The sequence below is a fragment of the Perca fluviatilis genome, chromosome 21, assembly GCF_010015445.1.
Source record: "Perca fluviatilis chromosome 21, GENO_Pfluv_1.0, whole genome shotgun sequence".
Lineage (NCBI taxonomy): Eukaryota > Metazoa > Chordata > Actinopteri > Perciformes > Percidae > Perca > Perca fluviatilis.
Genome location: NC_053132.1, coordinates 19,926,467 through 19,946,780, shown reverse-complemented (window position 1 = coordinate 19,946,780; position 20,314 = coordinate 19,926,467). Strand labels below are relative to the sequence as shown.

The following is a 20,314-nucleotide window of genomic DNA, read 5'->3' as shown; positions in this document are numbered from 1 at the left end:
TTCTTGGCCAATTACGTTGCTCTGTGGGCGGAACTTTATGAACGTTTTCTCATGTATAATCACCATCATCCCATGGACTGAGTTGTTTGTCGATCAAGATGGAGTTCCTTTTGGGAAATCCTTACAGTACACCTGTGGGGCATTGCATTGGTATGTAACCAGATGTTTAGGAAGTGACACTGCGTTAAAATAGATGTACATCCTGGGGATGTATCTATGTTGTGCGATAGTCATTTACGGGCTCGCTACCTTTAGCCTGCTAACGTCCCTGAATGAGTTCTCTACAGCTGGACCGTTAGCCGCCTAGCTAACTAGTAGTTACGGTAACATCTGTTATCATTGTGCTAGCAATAGCGTTAACAAACTTAATGTCTGCTTTGTGTCGTTGTCAATTATTAGGTCAGTGCTAAAATATTAACGAATACAATTACTTGTATCTTAAACGATGACTAATAGCTAAGTTAGCTAACAGTTAGCTAGCCATCAGTCACCGTCTTATAATTGTTTTACTGAGACGTCGTTATAGGTCAGTTTCTTAACAAACGACTTGTGTCCTTTCAGAGAGAGCCACTGATGGCTCTCTGCAAAATGAAGACTGGACCCTTAACATGGAAATATGTGACATCATCAATGAAACAGAGGATGGGTGAGTACTAATGAATTTCCATGTCAGTTATTGATTAACTCTCACATATGCACTAGCTTAATTCTGTCTTACTAGTTCCTGTGCTGTTTACATACTGCATTGCTTCAGCAAGATATACTAAAGTCAGCCCTTTTCACTATTTATCTGTGCCAAACTAAGAGAAGAAGCCTAGCTCTGCCTGTCCAAGGTGGATTTATGTCAGGCCTTATTGCTTATCTCATTCCTCCATTTACCTTGGACTGTGTGTTTTAAGCTCGTCCAGGTCTTGTTTGATTATTGGGTTGTAAACTGCCTTTGGTGAGGCCAAGCCTAGTGCAGTATACTGTACATCAGCAGCCTTTAAAAAGAGAGCTGACTTTTTTTCTTCTCTCTGGGGAATGTAAGTGGGTGTTATATGCAAACTGCTGTGAGGCTACCTTTAGAGGTAAACAGCCACTTTGTCAATGCAATGATTGTGAAAAGTCAAAGAATAATTTACATGTGTCTGTTCCTGGTATTAAGCTTCAGTTGTGTCCATCATCCTGTCAGTTGCATTCATAAAATGTCCCTTAAAGCCCTCTGCCATTAAGTTATTGGTAATGGTGCTTGTTCTGCTTGGAATGATTTACCAATCAATTTAAAAGCTTGTGTGTGTATCTGTGTGTGTGTGTGTGTGTGTGTGTGTGTGTGTGTGTGTGTGTGTGTGTGTGTGTGTGTGTGTGTGTGTGTGTGTGTGTGTGTGTGTGTGTGTGTGTGTGTGTGTGTGTGTGTGTGTGTGTGTAGGCCAAAGGATGCCATTAGAGCAGTGAAGAAGAGGCTGAATGGCAACAGGAACTATAGGGAGGTGATGTTGACTTTAACGGTGAGTTAAAAATGGGCAAGAGGAGGGCAGCTACACATTATTTACACAGTATTTATTCACAGTCACAGTATTATGAACATTATTCATGTCGTCTAGTTATCCTCATGTCATAATCGGAGGAATAAGTCACTAGGGAAATAGTGTTACTGTGACTCTTCTCTCGCATAATGTAAAATTCCAGTATGTAAAATTTGCAATCGCAGAGGATTTGCAATCCAAAATATCATGTACATGTCTATGTCTGAGTTGCTAAACTCTTAACATACCTATAACAGAATTTGAATCACACAGCAATTTCTTCTCTGCATCCATCAGGTCTTGGAGACGGGTGTGAAGAACTGCGGCCATCGTTTTCACGCTTTGGTCACTAGCAGGGACTTTGTCGATGGTGTGCTAGTTAAAATCATCTCCCCTAAAAACAACCCGCCCACAATCGTTCAAGATAAAGTACTCGCCCTGATTCAGGTAAGATGACAAGAAAATAGCTTGCGCCAGGTGATGGTTCATGGCTTTGGGTTGTGTATCATATTAGCATAGTCGGTGCATGACATAAAGCTTAAATGTTATTCCTATGACCGGAGTCTTTACATTTTCATTTTTTTAATGCTGTACATCAATGTGAGTGAAAGCTGGTGTTTTTGATTGAGTCAGTGAGAGCTGAAGTTGGGGGTTTGCAGTGTAGGTGTTAAGTAAAGTATGTGTGGGTGTGTAACCGTCCAAAAGGTGTCCTGTCATCCTCAGGCAGAGCCTCAGGTAAAGTACAGTGTCTGCAGGGCCTGCAGCAAGGAGCAGCTCTAGTTACCTGTCACAGCTCGGGTAATGCTGCTCTAGGCTCATGTGGGGTGCTCTTGTTTCCATCAGGGAAAACAATGAGACTACAGCTTACAGCATGGATCCAGGAGAGGTGGGGGGGCTGGGGGACTAGCCGTGAGGGAGAGGGGGTAAATCTAATTGGTTCTTGTTTGTCTCATCATTAGGAGGGTCAGCTGGGAAAATGTATCGAACAGCACTCCCTTTACACAACCGCAACCGTATTGTTGTTGTGTTATGCAGCTCCCTAACCACCAGTCTCATCTCTCAGGAATTAATGTTTGCATGTGTGAACAATTTTAAGTCCTTATACCATTTCAGTTTAAAGTAAGTAAGTCTAAGTTGATATATTCCAGACAAACTCCTCAGAGTATTGGTTTTACAATTAGATTTATCTCATTTTTAGACATACTTGAGCCAAACTAAGGGTGCTGTTTTGGAAATTTGAATTTTAGATGAAACTGGCTTGCAGTTGGAAGTGACCGAGTAGAAATTGGATTAAAAAAAAAAACCTAAGTCTTTGTGGACAAGTGTGTCATGTGTTTGAGCTGTTGTAATGGCCCAGTTTAGCTTTAACCTGCCCACTGGTGAGAGTGAGAAGTCAAATGCTTTGTGGTTTGCTGACAGTGTGTTCAAGGCAGACAAACAGAAATGATCAGAGAACCGGCCTCTTTTACTATTCTGACATCATTTGCTTTGTTTGCGGTGTCAGCCATCCTTTTACCCATGTTTTTTTTGTTGTCTGTTCAGTCTCTTCTCTCCCTTTCCTATTTAATTCTTTTATTGCTCTGTCTTCTCCAGGCATGGTCTGATGCGTTTAGGAGCAGTCCAGACCTTACAGGTGTGGTCCAAGCCTACGAGGAGCTAAAGAGGAAAGGCATTGAGTTCCCCACGTCAGACCTGGAGACCTTGTCACCTATAAACACACCTCAGCGGGTAGGAGGCATCATATGAAGCAGCTTAAATGTGTACACGAGTTTCTGTACAAAGACCAAGCAGAGTGTGGTTATCTTGCCAGATAATTTTTCCACATACTGTATATTCTCGCTTTCTCTGTTGCTTTTAGTTGGCATCTGCTCCAGAGGGCGACTCCGCCCTACATAAGTTGAGCACCATACCTCAGCCTGCACCACATGTTGTCCCACCAGCCTACATCGCCCCTCAGGTCCCCAACGCCCTCGCGTCTGGATCCATCAATCCTACACCTGAACAGGTATAATGTTACTCCCATAAACCCACTGAAACTGAACAGTTGGTTCAGATATGTATTGAACAAACCCCGTAGCACCCAGCAGTTCCCTCACAAGAGCACGTCTGCATCTCTTCAAACAGACCAAAGAAAATGATTAACACTTCAGAGTTTGAATACACTGCTGCAAACATTCTTGGTGTGACAATCCCTTTCCTAATCCATACCTTTTTTTTTGTCAGTGTTAAGGTTGCTTTGGTGTTTTGGTAAGTTATTACCACTAATGCCATTAATGGAGTGGCAGAAACTGGACGTACCAACAGCTGTTTATACATTACTTTAAGCTAACTATTCCAAGTGTTTATACATTACTTTTAGCTAACTATTCCAAGTGTTTATACATTACTTTAAGTTAACTATTCCAAGTGTTTTTATACATCACTTTAAGCTAACTATTCCAAGTGTTTATACATTACTTTAAGCTAACTATTCCAAGTGTTTTATACATCACTTTAAGCTAACTATTCCAAGTGTTTATACATTACTTTTAGCTAACTATTCCAAGTGTTTATACATTACTTTAAGTTAACTATTCCAAGTGTTTTATACATTACTTTTAAGCTAACTATTCCAAGTGTTTATACATTACTTTTAGCTAACTATTCCAAGTGTTTATACATTACTTTTAGCTAACTATTCCAAGTGTTTATACATTACTTTAAGCTAACTTATTCCAAGTGTTTTATACATCACTTTAAGCTAACTATTCCAAGTGTTTATACATTACTTTTAGCTAACTATTCCAAGTGTTTATACATTACTTTTAGCTAACTATTCCAAGTGTTTATACATTATGTTTAGCTAACAATTCCAAGTGTTTATACATCACTTTAAGCTAACTATTCCAAGTGTTTATACATTACTTTAAGCTAACTATTCCAAGTGTTTTATACATCACTTTAAGCTAACTATTCCAAGTGTTTATACATTACTTTTAGCTAACTATTCCAAGTGTTTATACATTACTTTTAGCTAACTATTCCAAGTGTTTATACATTACTTTAAGTTAACTATTCCAAGTGTTTTATACATCACTTTAAGCTAACTATTCCAAGTGTTTATACATTATTTTTAGCTAACTATTCCAAGTGTTTATACATTACTTTTAGCTAACTATTCCAAGTGTTTATACATTACTTTAAGCTAACTATTCCAAGTGTTTTATACATCACTTTAAGCTAACTATTCCAAGTGTTTATACATTACTTTTAGCTAACTATTCCAAGTGTTTATACATTACTTTTAGCTAACTATTCCAAGTGTTTATACATTATGTTTAGCTAACAATTCCAAGTGTTTATACATTACTTTAAGCTAACTATTCCAAGTGTTTTATACATCACTTTAAGCTAACTATTCCAAGTGTTTATACATTACTTTTAGCTGACTATTTGAACTGTTTATTCATTATTTTAGCTAACTATTTTAACTGTTTATGTATTACTTTTTGCTGACTATTTTAGCTGTTTATCCATTGTAGTGGCTAACAATTCAAATATACATTACTTTTAGCTGAATATTATTTTTATTATTATTTATTAACCTTTATTTAACCAGGAAGAAACTCGTTGAGATTAAAAATCTCTTTTTCAAGAGTGTCCTGGCCAAGGCAGGCAGCAGTACAACCACACATACAGTACATGCAAATTTTTGTTTTGTCAAAATACGATTCTTAATAACTGTTTATTCATGACGCATGGTGTTCTGTGAATGTATTTTGGTACAACTGAATCAGGTTGATGGGAAACTTATGCGTTAGTACCAAACATTACCTTTTGGCTTTTATTATCCTTTTTAATCAAATCACAATTTTTAGTTTTAGTTGAGTAAATTTCTTAGTTAATCTTTCCATGTACCCCTGGTTGGGATTTACTGTCCTATGCACTACTGTCGGTTGCAAGTATATTTTCTAATGATTAGTTTGCATAATAATAGACTAACTGTGGATGAATTTACCTCTGTGACCCCCAGATTAGCCGGCTGCGCAGTGAGTTGGACGTAGTTCGTGGAAACACTAAGGTGATGTCAGAGATGTTGACTGAGATGGTCCCGGGACAGGAGGATGCTTCAGACTTTGAGTTACTACAGGCAAGTGTGTTTGTGTGTGTGTGTGTGTGTGTGTGTGTGTGTGTGTGTGTGTGTGTGTGTGTGTGTGTGTGTGTGTGTGTGTGTGTGTGTGTGTGTGTGTGTGTGTGTGTGTGTGTGTGTGTGTGTGTGTGTGTGTGTGTGTGTGTGTGTGTGTGTGTGTGTGTGTGTGTGTGTGTGTGTGTGTGTGTGTGTGTGAGAGAGACAAGGACAATTATGTGTGGCTCAACAGTATTGCCAGCTTACTTTTGCGCATGTGTGTTTAGGAACTGAATAGGACTTGTAGAGCCATGCAGCAGAGGATAATGGAGCTCATCTCCTGTGTTTCCAACGAGGCAGTGACTGAGGAGCTGCTGCATGTCAATGATGACCTCAATAACATTTTCCTACGCTACGAAAGGTTAGAACACAGAAAAAATGCAGGCGCATGCTGTCTTTTTCGTGTTAGTTTTTTTTTCTGTACGTAATAAATGTATGAAGTACAAAAAAACACATTTCACTGCAAAAAGAGCTTTCTCGCCCACATACAGCACTTTTTCTCAACTGCTTGAAACGCCTCACCCATATTCCTGTTTGAAATTCCTCAATTTGTGATGTCATTGATTGAGAAAGCCACCCAGGTTTTTTTGTGTGCTGCCTGAGCAAGCACAGCCCGCCCAGTGGCTTGTTCGATTTTGGTTGACTAATGACAACAGAGTGGGCCAGCTGACCAATCAGAGCAAACTGGGCTTTTCGGGAAGGTGGGCCCAAGAGCTCAGACCAAACGTCTTAGGCAAAGAAGCTACAGCAATGGGCAGTATGAGAAACATAATGTTTTTTTGAACATCAAAGCATGTAAACCTTATTCTAGTAGACCCCAAGAGTACAGATATGAGGCTGAAAAGGAGTGTAATAGGGGCTCTTTAAATGAACTTTGAGAGAGTTTTTTTGTCATTTCTTTTATGTTGTCCCTTTCGTTGCCTCAGGTATGAGAGGTTTAGGTCCGGGAGATCCTCAGCTCAGAGTGTCAACAATGGGGTGAGTCAGCAGTTAGTTACTCAGGTGGTTAAACACCCAGTGTTTGCATCGCACTTCACATTCCTGGATTACCTGTCTGAATCTTCTGAGCTAGTTCTGCCATGTCATGGTGTTTTTATTTTCTGCTCACCCTCTCATCTGGTCGGCACCTTTCAGTGTCAGTAATGTTGACTCGCATGTTACGTTGCCAGTCAGGCTTTACTGTACAATGTCTTTCACGACTTGACATGACTTACCAGATGTACATGCCTAATTAAATGGAAACCACTCAAAGACTTTTACTTTTATTATAAATTATTCCTTTTTAATATTCTGTCTTCCATTGTTTTTCTACAATGCAGTCAGAGCAGGCCTGGTGCATTTCAGTCCTGTCCAGTAGGGGGACACATTGACTGTGACAATACAGCAGTCAAAGCAAAATCCTTGCGTTTTGGGTTAGTACTGGAGTCGAGCCGATTGAATTTAAAGATCCACTTGTGTTGGCCGATCCGGAATGAAATAGAATCAACAGTCCAGTCACAGCTTTGGAGCAGTCGTGTACCCCAAAAGGGTTCTTTAGGATTTATCAGCCAAAAGACCTGGCTGCATTGTTTAAAAAAAAAAAATAAACTAGTTTCAGCATCATGTAGAAGTCTGTTTTATTTTACTTCTATTTGCCTGTTTTTATCTTTTATCGAACACATGAGCCTCACCGTTTACTGATTGTCGTGCTTCGTCAAAGCTGTACGGTTTCAAACCTATCTGCCAAAAAACAAAGAGCTAAACATGTCTAAATCTAGATAGAGGGCTCATTTTATGAAGCAACACATTAGTTTACTGTGGCTCCCTCTACAGGTCCATGTACTCTACATCACACGCCTGCAGCTGCTTACAGTAGAGGTCTTTGTTGCTTCATGCTTTTTGTCAGTTTCCTGTTGTTTCCATCTCATGATTCATATTGTCTTTATGTTCTACACCAACATCTACATGGACCAAAAACATTGCCAGGAATCGGATGAAAAGCATGAGGCAAGCATACTCTGCTGGAACATACTTCCATCTCCGTAGGGTTTCCAGTTAATCAGGCATGCTATATCTTCCGTAGTTATCATACCATTACATTGTGTCCCTGCACAGCCATGTTAATGGTATTCACTGTCTCTTCCTTTCTGTTCTTTTCTGTTCTCCTGTTTCTGTGGCTAGCTGAGACAGGCAAGTATGAAAATATTGTCAACCTCCCTCAATGACCAGCGTCACCCCACAGCAACTGTTGAAACATGGCTAAATAATATGGGCACTGCCTCCACCAGTATCTTGTCACCCCCATATGGCATGTTTTGACTATGCAGCCCCCCATAAATACAGCCAATGATGTGCTGAACCTGAAGGTAGACTGACAGTGACACTTTAGCTTTAAGGTGGCACCAATGTGAACGTTTCCCTAGAGTCACTGCCATGTTGTGTTTGCACTGTCTCCCAACAGACAGGGTTTGGGTTTCCCAAAATGGTCTTGGTATATTAACTCCTACAAAGCCCAAAGATTCAATCTTCCCTCTTCATTTCTACCTTCTTAAGGGGATAGTTTTGTCCTCGGATACCAGCACTTTTGAAGTTAATAACAACATTATCACTAATTGGTCGACGCCACTTTTAAAACTTGACTTAAATGTCTCTAATGTAGAGCAATATTCTTCGGACCCCCTTAAGAAACAGCTTTTTAGAAAAGTTACTTAATTTCAACATTAATTTTAACATTTTTATGCTCTCCTGAAGCTAACCAACATGTTGTCCAAGATTGTACTTATTCGTATCATGCACCCTGCCCTTATTTTTTATTTTTATTTTATTTCCACCACAATTGTTTTTAGTTTTCGGCTTTCATTTTTTTTCCAGACACAGTCAAGGAACTACTGTATAACCCTGCCTTTCCTTAGCCTTCCACTAAAGGATTTGTTTTCCCTTCTCATGAGCCAGAAACCCTAAATCACATCTCAGCTTCTGCATTAAACAAGAGCAATAGTGTGTGTGTGTGTGTGTGTGTGTGTGTGTGTGTGTGTGTGTGTGTGTGTGTGTGTGTGTGTGTGTGTGTGTGTGTGTGTGTGTGTGTGTGTGTGTGTGTGTGTGTGTGTGTGTGGGTGTGGGGGGGGGGGGGGGGGGGGGTGTGGGGGTGTGTGTGTGTGTGTGTGTGTGTGTGTGTGTGTGTGTGTGTGTGTGTGTGTGTGTGTGTGTGTGTGTGTGTGTGGGGGTGTGTGGGGGGGTGGGGGGGGGGGGGGGGGGGGGGGGTGTCTCACGTCAGTCTTTTTTTCACCAGGTCCTGAGTGAGGCTACAGAGGACAACCTCATAGACCTGGGCCCAGGCTCCCCAGCCGTGGTCAGCAACATGCCAAACGCACCCCCGACCAGCTTTCCTCCAACCATCACGGCCCCAGCAGGAAGACCCTCCTCCCCGGCTACCTTGGCCTCCCGCCTGGCTGGCCTTGGTACGCACACCCTACCTCCGACACTAGCCGAGCGCTCGCTCTGAGATAACCAAAATGCTGTTCTTCTTCTGATACAACATATTGCAACTGTCAACAATTATAATTGGCTAAAATTACTTAAATAACATTTATATGTTGTATTGCCAAAAGCTGTGAAGAGCTGGTTTTGTTTCTGAACATATGTAAGACACCGACATGAGGAGCTTTTGCTTAATTAGCCTGCTGGCTAGTTAGCTATGTATTACTGCAACCAAACTGAGTCTCCTTATGCTAGATGTGTTTTGGAACAAAGAATGCAGCTAAAAACAAGTCAGTTTAGAGGACAATCACTTATGTTTCTGGAAGTACAGCATATCACCTTCGTACTGTGAGTTGGAATGTGAAGATTGATACCGCTCTCCATGACTGTGTGTTAACTACTAGGGATGCACCGAAATGAAAATTCTTGGACGAAACCGAAAAAGAGGAAACCAAAACCGAAACACTGATTATTAGGTCAATTATTAGTACCATTGCATTTATGGCTATGACTGTGTACTAACTTTACTAAAATCAAGGCATTGCAATTGTATAAATTTAATATTAAAGTTTTAATTAAAAAAAAAATATAGCTTACCTATTGTTATTATTATTATTATTATTTGAGGCACTTTCTTGCAGGATTTCACTGAACATATCAGACAACGAGGGTGCATGCCCCTCATCTGGTGCAGAGAGACGAGTCTTTTTTCCTGTGGGCTCTGATCTCCTCCTGCCCGCGCGCTGCTCCGTGCGCGCTCCGTCTCCACGCGGTTCTCCGCATCCATCGCGGCCTGGATCATTTCTCGTGCGCCCTGCTTTATTTCCGCATCCAAGTAATGGTCTTTATAACGCGGATCAAGTACAGTCGCGATGAAGTGCAGAGGATCCGAATAGTTCTCACTGAAACGTGTGCTGACCGACTCTAAGAGCACTTTTCATTGTTTTCACTCCGTGGTCCGCCTCAACCTCTTTGCTTAGGAGACGCTTTGCAGGTGGAATCGGTACTGACACACGTGCAGGTCGCGGTTTCTGTTGGCGTCATCACAAAATTTTCGGCCGTATTGTTTTGGTGATAAAAGTATTTCTAAATTTTCGGTGGCCGAATATTCGTGGCATCGCTATTAACTATGGAGCTAAATTTCAGAGGTCCCGCCCATACACCTGCTCGACCAATCGCGTGTCAATCACGGCTGTCAATCATAACGTTACATTCTGTTTTCATAGCATGAGGTAACTAATGAAAAAACTAATTTATCAGAAAAAAAATGAGCCAATGAACAAACATCAGCATGATAGCACTAAATAGCACACTAATGGCAGAAACCATCTTTGTAAAAAAAATTATTTGACATATACTTAGATTTTTTAGTTTGATCCATGTCCCATACGCTAGTCTCTCATCGCCAGACCTTCCTCCACAGCGCTGCGGAGGAGGGTCTGGCTAGTCCACATAGCATTTCTGAATGGGAGAACGTGCTCTGGTTTATTGGCATTTCTTTAAACTTATCACAGTCGTCTTGGGCGGTGCTAAGCGCCGAGCGGAGCGATGGTGCCGCTGCCATGGTGCCAAGAAGTAAATTGTTTTGGTGGAACATGTGTACGTTCAAAAGTAGTTTTAGTCATACAACAGAAAACTCTTGATATTGAGATTGGACAGATAGTCTAGCTAGCTGTCTGGATTTACCCTGCAGAGATCTGAGGAGCAGGTAACCATAGTCCTCATGAATCCACCGGAGTTTAAAATTACAACACAGAAAGCAAAAAGAGTGAAATCCGGCGGCAACGGAGCAATCCCGGAAGTGGAACATCACTTCCGGGATTGGAAATTCTGCCGGATTTTACTCTTTTTCAGCCGGATGTTCGTTACCTTCCGTTTTGTTTGTGTTGGTATTTTAAACTCCAGTGGATTTATGTTTAACTGCTCCCCATATCTCTGAAGGGTAAATCCAGACAGATGGCCAGACTATCTGTCCAATATGAGTTTTCTGTTTTGCACACATTCCACCAAAACAAGTTCCTTCCCGAGCCTATTTTGCAGCAGCACCGCAGCTTTTCCCGGTGCTTAACGCTGGCCATGACGATTGTGATTGGTTTAAAGAAATGCCAATAAACCAGAGCATGTTTTTCTCCCATTCCGGAATGCTGTGTGGACAGGCCACACCCTCTTCCACCGCGAGACTACCCATCCGCTAACAGAGTTTATGACATATAATGCAGCCAGTCACCAGGGGGCGATAAAATGTTTTGGCTTCACTTTTGGGGAGCTGATTCTGCTTCTGACCTCTATTTAAGCCTTTTTTTGACATAATTGCAAAGCTTTTGTACAACATATATGAAAGAATACTATTGCTTCAGCTTTGTAGTTTATGCAGTGGAATTCTGCTTTATGCTGTGTAGACAATTAAGTGTATTTCTTCCCTCCAGACATGGGCGCTGACAGTGTGAGCAGCACCTTGAGCTCTCTGTCCAGCTGTAAGCCTCCATCTGGTCAGGATGACTTCGATGTGTTTGCTCAGACCAGGACTGGAGCTCTGCCTGAACCAAGCAAGATGTAAGGATTTTATTTTTTTTTTACATACATACAGAGTGTAAATTAAGTTTGTTTGTGTTAGATCCCGCAGTCATTTTGAGAATGAAATAATTGATTATCAGAATTGTTGCAGATCCGTTTTTCTGTCATCCATTGAATGGACTGATTGTATACAGCTCTAGTCATATTTTCCATTCTGAAAACCTGCTGCAGAACAGGATTCTAAAAGCCCATCTTTACCTCTTTGTCTCAGCACTAGAGCAGCAGACAGCAACGCCTCTGACAACCTTCCTCCCACTCTGGATGTCCAACAGCCGACTGCAGGAGCGGTGAGTCTCAGAGACAACCTTAATGTCCAGTGTGGGCTATGATTTTCAGTCTGTGTTTTCATAACCACTCAAAGAACATTTGGGGTGTGTGTGTATATGTGCGCCATGCAGTTGTACCAGACATTTTCGCTCATGCTTTAACGTGCGCTGCTGGATGCTACTGATCGCTAATTGCTCAGTTGTTTAACATAAACAAGTTTGAAACTTGTCTTGGCGATGTAGTTTTTGTCCATTTGTGTTTTCTAACCAAGCCTGCAGTTTTAACAGCAATATCTTTAATATTCAGGCTACCGTTTCAGCTGTTTCATTTTGCTCAGTGTGGCTCTCAACTAGTTTCCAGTGCATTTCAATTTTTTAAGTCCTACCCTCTCTCAGCTGTTGTTTTCCATGCATTACTAACAAGACTGCCGTAGGTTTTGTCTTGTCAGTTGTAAGTGTGTGCAGCTTTGTCTTATCCCTGCTAACGCGACTGAACTGTCAAGCAGTAAAGGCAATAAACAGCAGTCAAATGTTGCTAATGAGTAGGGGGGTGGGAATCACCAGAGGCCTCACGACACAGTATCATCACGATGCTCATGTCACAATACGATATTATTGCCATTTTAAACCTATTGCAGTATTCTGTGATGTATTGCAATTTATTACCTTTTTTCCAACTTCAAATTTTTCCCAATTTGAAATTGTGTCCCCAAAAGGAAACTTTGTCCACATCTGTTTTATCTAAAAAGATAAATATCTCTGTTTGTTCATCTCACTTTAATTTTATTGCTGCAAAATGAGATTGTCAAGCAGACAAACTGACCAACACATATATGAGAATAGATTGATACTTGGCGTCTGTGTATCGATACAGTAGACTGGGTAAACCCAGCCCGATCTGCCGGCGATTTTATATATATATATATATATATATATATATATATGGGCTGTCAATCGATTAAAAAAAATTAACTAATTAATCGCACAATTTGCTGTAGTTAATCGCGATTAATCGCGTTTTTAAATTGAGACTGGAGCTTGTAGTAATGGATATTTAAATAATGCTAAATCACTTAACTTTACAAATATGAAGAGAAAACAAACAAGAAAAGGTTCTGCTAAGTTCAGAATGTTTAATATCTTTCAGAACAACAGCAGCAACAATTTGGCTTATTTAGTCCTGCTGAAGGCTGCTGAAACGGCTAGAAACTGTCCGACTTGAGAGCATATTTTTGTCACCACCCCCAATATTAGCCACATACCTAATATACCATATTCTGAATAATATACAAATGTGTGTGTGTGTGTGTATATATATATATATATATATATATATATTATAAATATTATAATATACATAGTATTTAATCTGAATGACTAAGCAAAGCACATATATCTAAACACAGAAATGCACATCAATATCAATACACATTAAACCAGTAACCCAAAACCACAAAGGTGTATGTTGGCCTAAAGGGAAAACATTGAGTGTAGTTTTAGATAGCGACGCTGTGCACAGCAATCCATTACCAATGTAAAGCGATTGACTACATTTCCCTTCCAGCACCGCAACCAGGAAGTAGCTTGTGTGACAGTGAGACGCACCAATTTCAAACATTTACTGGAATATAGTCACGGATACTATCGAGTCGACAGCGTTAAACATCAGACTGCAAATAAGGTTTTATCAGCGTGACCAACGTAACAGTTATCAAGCAAACAAATCGCGCACGTACATATCGGCAGCACGGCGCATGTAGCGAAACAGCAGCTTACCGGTGGCGCATCTCTCCTGACGAGACAACATGTCGGAACTAGTACTCGGTCCCGTTTATAGCCCGTGCTCATTCATTTCTGGATTCTAACACATCATCTTTTTTTCTCTTTTGGGATCTTACTGGTCCATGTTTCAACTCTTGACTGGCCCGTAGGCCTACTTCAATCAGGTAAATCCCTCCTAGAGTAGCGCCGCCTGCTCTTATGGAGACGTATTACGTTTCTCAGCCGCCACATGAAGTAAACAAACACAGCTGCATTAATTTCGTTAATTTTTTTTAACGAGTTAAATATATAAAAAATTAACGCATTAATTTTGACAGCCCTAATATATATATATGAATGACAATAGAGAAGCGACCAAGCAGCTTTTTGTTTACATTCAAGAAGCCGGCCACCGAAGCGCAGCAACCCGTTGGTGCCGCCGTCGCTGCTAGGTCACCTGGTTCGTTGGTCTGATTGGTTGAAGGACTATCCGATTGTGTACAGAGTCATTTGAACTACGCCCGTTGATCACGCAGTAGAAAATACAGAGCAGACTCCCCAGACCAAGCTCAAGATTGAGCTTGGTCTGGTGATAGCCAGACTATCGATACAGTATTGCCACGGAAAATATCGCGATACTATGCTGTATCGATTCTTTCCCCCGTCCCTACTAATCATTTTGTTTTATGTGCTCTGTGGGTTAATCATAAAGTTGGTATTTACTGGCCGAAGCAACCTGCCGTGCTGTCAGATATGCCGTTGCTCGCTATATTCAACTTCACCCGCTTTATGCTGCATCGCCATCTTAACCGGCTTGTGTGATGTGCGCTTTTTTTTGTGCGTGCAAGTGTAAAAGTTGATTCTCCCTCATATCGACGTGACTCCTTGTCACTGTTCACGCCATCCACAAACGCTGATCTTTATTCCGTTTCTTTATTTTTTTTCTTTTACAAAATAAGTTTAAGTTGCATTTGAGTTAACCCTGAAGTTCTTTTAAGTCATATTTTCTGTTGTCGGGATTTTTTTATTTTTTTTTCTGTTGTGGCATTGGTGCCCCGCCCCACCCCCCCCATCCCCTTGGTCTTGATGCTGCTCCGTAGGGTGTCGGAGGCCAGTCCTCTGTCATGGATGACATAGAGGAGTGGCTGTGTACTGATGTGGTGAGCCCATCATGATTTTTTTATTTCTGCCTGCAGTTTTCTCTCCCTTTCTCTTTCCTTTTTTCACGTTGTTATATCCCCTTCTCTCATTTTGAAAGTCTTTTTGTAAAACCAGAAAGTACACACATTTCTCTTACATTACATTTCCTCACTTTTTGACCAATCACACAATAATATCTTAGTTCACTTTAAGTTACTAACGGTGTGTTGTGGGGACAAACTGACTGGACTAAACTGTGTAAAATGAGCATGAGGTTTTGAATGCAGGTATGGGTTGCTGCATACATTGTGAGACAAAGCTTTGCCTCCACCAATGGACACACTGTCAAGTGTCTAGAATCTGGTTGTAGTCTGGCATTTAAACATTGCAATGGACATTCTGAGTTATGAATAAAAAGTATGTAACCATCTGGCTTCAGCTCTGAAAACCAGGGATAACGTTTCTTCTACTGCGTTTAGATTTTGAGTTGTAGCTGCACATTTGATCAAATTTCTTCTGTTGCCTAAACTTAACTTAATCTTTAAGGGATAATTTGGATGTTTTGAAGTGGGGTTGTATGAGGTACTTATCCATAGTCAGTGTATTACAGTAGATTGCGATCGGCACGCTCCCAGTTTGGAAAAGCAGACAGGAGTCCCGACACAGAAGCTAAGCCATGTACTGCTGTGGATGGGTGCAACAGCAAAAACATATTTTAGCCACATGAAAAAAATGAAACGCCTAAAAAATAAATCTATATCAGTTAAAGTGTACACTACATTTATAATATTGTCACTGCTTTACCCTGCTGTCAGACAGCCCTCTTCTGGAACTGAAGCAGTTATCTATGCTCTTTTCAATAACACCAGACTTACAGTCATTTTACCTTGCAGAACACGGGAGTTGCTTGTCTACCGCTGCCTTGATCCGTTAGTTAATGTGTGTTATTGTGTGACCTAGGTGTTTTTAAAAGGGTTAGGAACTAGCAAAACCAACAAACTAACCGATCGAGGCAGCAGTAGACCAGCAACTTCTTTGTTTTGTGAGGTAAAATTACTGTTTTTGTCAAAGCAGTCTGGTGGCTTTAAAGAGAGCAATATAAGGGCTTCAGTTCCCTGTTTGTAAAGGTCTGTTTCAAGGCAAGGTAAAGCGATGAAAATATTCTAAATATAGCGAACACTTAAACTGATGTTGATATATTTTTTTTTTTCTTCTTCTTTTTTTGTTTGGTGGCTAAAATACGTTGTACAGTCCATTGCTTAGCTTCTGTGCCGGTATTTCTGCCTGTTTCTCTAAACTGGGGCCATCTACTGCAGGTAATACACTGACTGTGGATAGGTTCCTTATACGACCCCACTTCAAAAGATCTAAACTATCCCTTTAAACAACAAGTGTGTCTTGCCTAAGCTTATCAAACATTTTAATGTGACAAAAAGGCATGTGTAATATTGTGTTTGTGGTCCAGAATGAGTGATGAAGCATTACAAGAGTTCATGCTCATTTTATTCCAATACAAGAGTTCATGCTCATTTTATTCCAATTTATAAGACTGATGTTGCATTATTGAGTGGGAATATCCAGCTGTTTTAGTTGGGAAACAACTAGTGGTTTTGTTCTGGTATTTATGGTATTTTCGGGTATGTTTGAACTATTTACAAAATGATTTGCACAATTGTGGGTGAGTGGTAATGACAGGTAAGTGGCTCCTTGTTATATAATAAAACCAATGAGTGTGTGTGTGTGTGTGTATATACTTGGGATCGACCAATACGTTTTTTTTTTTCAAGGCTGATACTGATTATTAGTAGTTAATGAAACCGATAATCAATATTTGGAACCAATATGCATTTGCAGTGAAAATGAAAATCTTTAAGTCAAAATCAAGATTTTGGAATGTTAGAAACTCTAACACAAACCTTTGTTTTCAATGCTTTAAGCTATTTAATAAATTAGAATTCAGATAGTGTTGTGGGTCATTAAGTCAGACTCAGTGGGGAGGGAAACTGAAGCGGAGCGACAGACACCTAGCTGTAGCGGAGCCAAAGTAGCGCACTTTTTTAATTAATTAACTTTATTGTTTATCGGGCAAATAAAACACAGATACAGATCAGGGCTTGACATTAACTTTTTGAGGCACTTGTCCTTCGGACAAGTACATTTAAGTTTCACTTGTCCATGAACAAAAGTCACTTGTCCGGGTAAAGATTCATCATTTTATAAAAAAAAATTGTGTTTTGCTAATGCAGAATTTGAAGAAACCATTGAAAGCATCCAAACCCTATCAACATTAATACAATTCAGTTTAAACAGTAGAAACAAATGTGTCCCAACAATAGATTTCCCCTTCAACAAGAAAAAGGGATCTCCAGACTCATAATGCAAAGTAATATGTTGCCCGGTGTGCAGAAGTTAATATATTGAGTATTCTAAGTGAATATTTTAAAGTTTCTCATTACTTTCAGATTCCTAGTCAATATTCTAAGTTACTATGTCAATATATTGAGATATTTTGAGATATTGAGTCAATATATTGAGATTGTAAGTCAATATTTTGAATGTTCTCATTGCTTTGAGATTCTTAGTCAATATTCTGAGTTACTAAGTCAATATATTGAGATACTGAACCAATATGTTGAGTTACTAAGTCAATATATTAGGAAAATAAGCCAATATATTGAGATTAAGTCAATATTTTATAGTTTCTCATTACTTTGATATTCTTTGTTTTATATTCTGAGATACTGAGTCAATATATTGAGATACTAATTCAATATTTTGACCAGAGGTAGTGGTGACTTGAACTTATACTATATCTAAAATAATTTTGTAGACATAACAATGGATTTTGCCACTAAATGTTGGTGTCAACGTGTTTTTTTTTTCTTTCTACAATTTCACTTACCAAGGGATCCTTTTAAAAAGGTGTAGCTACTTTACAGTTGATTATTACCTGATATTATCCGCTAACAGCCACGTAGCAGCGGAGCAGCTAGTAACGTTACGAGGGCAGAGAGCCAGCCGTCAAGAGTCAAATTAACTTCATGCTTCATCCGCAAAGCACACTTCTGCCGCCACGGTGACAGCTTTATCGGCTCGTTTTCTGTGAACGATGTGGGGACGGGGATACGTTAAAGCGTAGTTAGCATGCTAACGTTAGCTAACTAACAGCGGCTGCCTGGCTTGTTGGTTCCGCGGTGCTTTCATGCTGTATCGCTTACAGAGAAGGAGCTGAACAGTGGGCTGGGTCTAACGTCAGCGGTCCGCTCTCCGCTGCTGCTGGGTCTAACGTTAGTTAATGTATTTGTTTCAAATCGGTAAAGTAAAATCTGTAACATAAACGGAATGAGTGACACATAATAACGCATATAATGCTTCATCCACACAAAGCACATTGCTATCGCCACGAGTGACTTCTGTTTTCAGCTTGTTTTCTGTGAACAATGTAGCGAGGAGGTAACGTTAAGGTGGAGTTAGCAAGCTAACACCGGCTAGCCTCGCTCGCGCGGTTTCATGCGGCTTCGCTTTGGAGAATGCGACGCTGGAACCTCGGGCGTGGCGGCGCCCACGCTAGCCGCTCGCCGTCTGGGTGGGGTAAAATATGTATTTGTTTCAATTCTGTAACATTGACGAAATGAGTGGCACATAACGTGAACTAACATGGCATTTTGTTTTGTTTGAGTTTTAACTTGTCCAGTGGGGCAAGTAAATTTCTCTTCCACTTGTCCTACAAAAAATCCACTTGTCCCGGACAAGCGGACAAGCCTTAATGTCGAGCCCTGCAGATAATCTGCAAACTGCCAAAAAAAAAAGGGATAATCGGTCAGGGCCGATAATCGGTCAGGGCCGATAATCGGTCTACCCCGAGTATATACAGTACAGGGTGTGTGGTGGTTTTGGGCACAAACCAGGATCAGATCTGGGTTTGCGGTGGTTTGCAGTGGATTAGCTTTAGCAGAGTCAACTCCCAGGTTTGACATTGTTGTCTTTGTTTTTTTTCACCAGATAGGAGATGAAGGTGAAGAAGGCGTGACAAGTGAAGGTAGGACATCCTAAATCTCCTTCTTCTAATTGTAGTTTTTGTCTCAAATTTGTTTTTAGCTACATTTTAAACCCATCTCCTCCACAAATTCACATTCCCTTTCCCCTTGTTTTTGTTTTACTTCCGATGATCCGATGCTCCCAGAGTTCGATAAGTTCCTCGAGGAGAGAGCCAAAGCTGCAGAGATGGTCCCCAGCCTACCGTCGCCCCCCAGTGGCGAGCCGGGCGCAACGCAGGGAACCCCCAGCCGCAAGAAGCCAGCCAGGCCGGAGGACGCTTTGTTCGCCGTGTAGACCTTCCACCTTTTGACCCCCGATCCCTAGCCTAAGACCAGACCAGCCGAGCAGCATCACCCAAGAAAAGACTGACCTGACACTAAAACACATCCACCTCCGCTCTGATTCAACACTATTCAGTTACACTACAGAGATATGTACATGCTCTCCTTATAAGAAGGGAATTATTCATGCTCTCCGTTAATTTCTCACAAGAAAGGGAACACCAAACGAATGGTTTTATTTCTTGATAAGCCACCAGATGATGGATCTCACCCACATGACCGGTGTCAGAGACTATGAGGCAGCCTGCTCTCCCCTTCTGTGTGGGTAAAGAATCTCCCTCCGCCTGTTGTGGACTGCAGAGCGTCATGTTGCAGCTAAAAAAGCGAGTTTTATAAAAGAGAGTTCTGCTGTGCTTGTCAACAAGGACAAAGCAATTTCTTACCCAACGCCTTCAAAGCATGCATTAACACCACCAGACCTGATCATTGAAGTCTTAAAGTGCTCATATTATGCTTTTTGGCTTTTCCCCCTTTCCTTTATTGTGTTATATATCTTTTTTGTGCACGTTATAGGTCTACAAAGTGAAAAAGCCCAAAGTCCACCCCAAAGGGACTTACCATCTCCAACAGGAAACACTGTTCACAAACTGCTCCAAACAGCTCTGTTGTAGTCCAGCCTTTACTTCAGAGACGAACATGCATCACTTTGTAACACACGTTAAAATACTCGCCTAGCTGCTAGCGTGGCACGCCCTCATACTCTGCTTCTGACTGGCTAGTAGTCCTTACCTAGCTACAGCGCATGTGCGACTCCCAACAAAGATCGGACCAGAAGTGAGAGGTCTCACTCTTCAGCTAAAACGGAGAGCTCAACACACAGGATGAAAAGAGGAGCTGCAGCAATGTGCAGTACAACAAAAATATGGTGTTTTTTGAAAACGAAACCGTGTAAACCTATTCTGGTACAACCTCTAAATACAATTATGAACCTGAATATGAGCATAATATGAGCAGTTTTAACATTTAAAGAAACCCCAACAGAATCTTTATGGTTTTTGTTTCATTCAGGAAATGCCCATTACAGGCTGCAGCAATGAGCATACCTCCGAGGAAATTCTTTTGGTGTTT

General features: G+C 40.8%; 1 protein-coding gene across 4 annotated transcripts; it reads left to right on the top strand.

The window, feature by feature from the left end:
* The first annotated feature begins 22 nt into the window (after positions 1-22).
* Positions 23-19,797, top strand: tom1l2 (target of myb1 like 2 membrane trafficking protein). 4 transcript variants are annotated; one of them, XM_039787846.1, is made up of 16 exons: positions 23-150; positions 562-646; positions 1,409-1,487; positions 1,803-1,952; positions 3,099-3,233; positions 3,364-3,510; positions 5,518-5,634; positions 5,898-6,031; positions 6,597-6,648; positions 7,831-7,839; positions 8,939-9,107; positions 11,553-11,679; positions 11,912-11,987; positions 14,828-14,887; positions 18,870-18,906; positions 19,051-19,797. In XM_039787846.1, exons 1-16 carry the CDS (start codon positions 99-101, stop codon positions 19,197-19,199), a joined length of 1,578 nt encoding a protein of 525 aa, XP_039643780.1. In that variant the 5' UTR covers positions 23-98; the 3' UTR covers positions 19,200-19,797. The 4 variants fall into 4 exon arrangements, with proteins under 4 accessions (XP_039643780.1, XP_039643781.1, XP_039643779.1 ...); XM_039787847.1 differs by lacking the exon at positions 7,831-7,839; XM_039787845.1 differs by lacking the exon at positions 7,831-7,839 and having other exon boundaries at positions 8,924-9,107.
* The last annotated feature ends 517 nt before the right edge of the window (positions 19,798-20,314 follow it).

What these genes read in the sequence shown, in the direction of transcription:
- tom1l2 (XM_039787845.1), top strand. Translation starts at nt 99, where the DNA reads ATGGAGTTCCTTTTGGGAAATCCTTACAGTACACCTGTGGGGCATTGC. An exon ending in CTCCCGCCTGGCTGGCCTTG is followed by an intron (nt 9,108 to 11,552) that starts GTACGCACACCC and finishes TCTTCCCTCCAG; the next exon opens with ACATGGGCGCTGACAGTGTG. An exon ending in AACAGCCGACTGCAGGAGCG is followed by an intron (nt 11,988 to 14,827) that starts GTGAGTCTCAGA and finishes GCTGCTCCGTAG; the next exon opens with GGTGTCGGAGGCCAGTCCTC.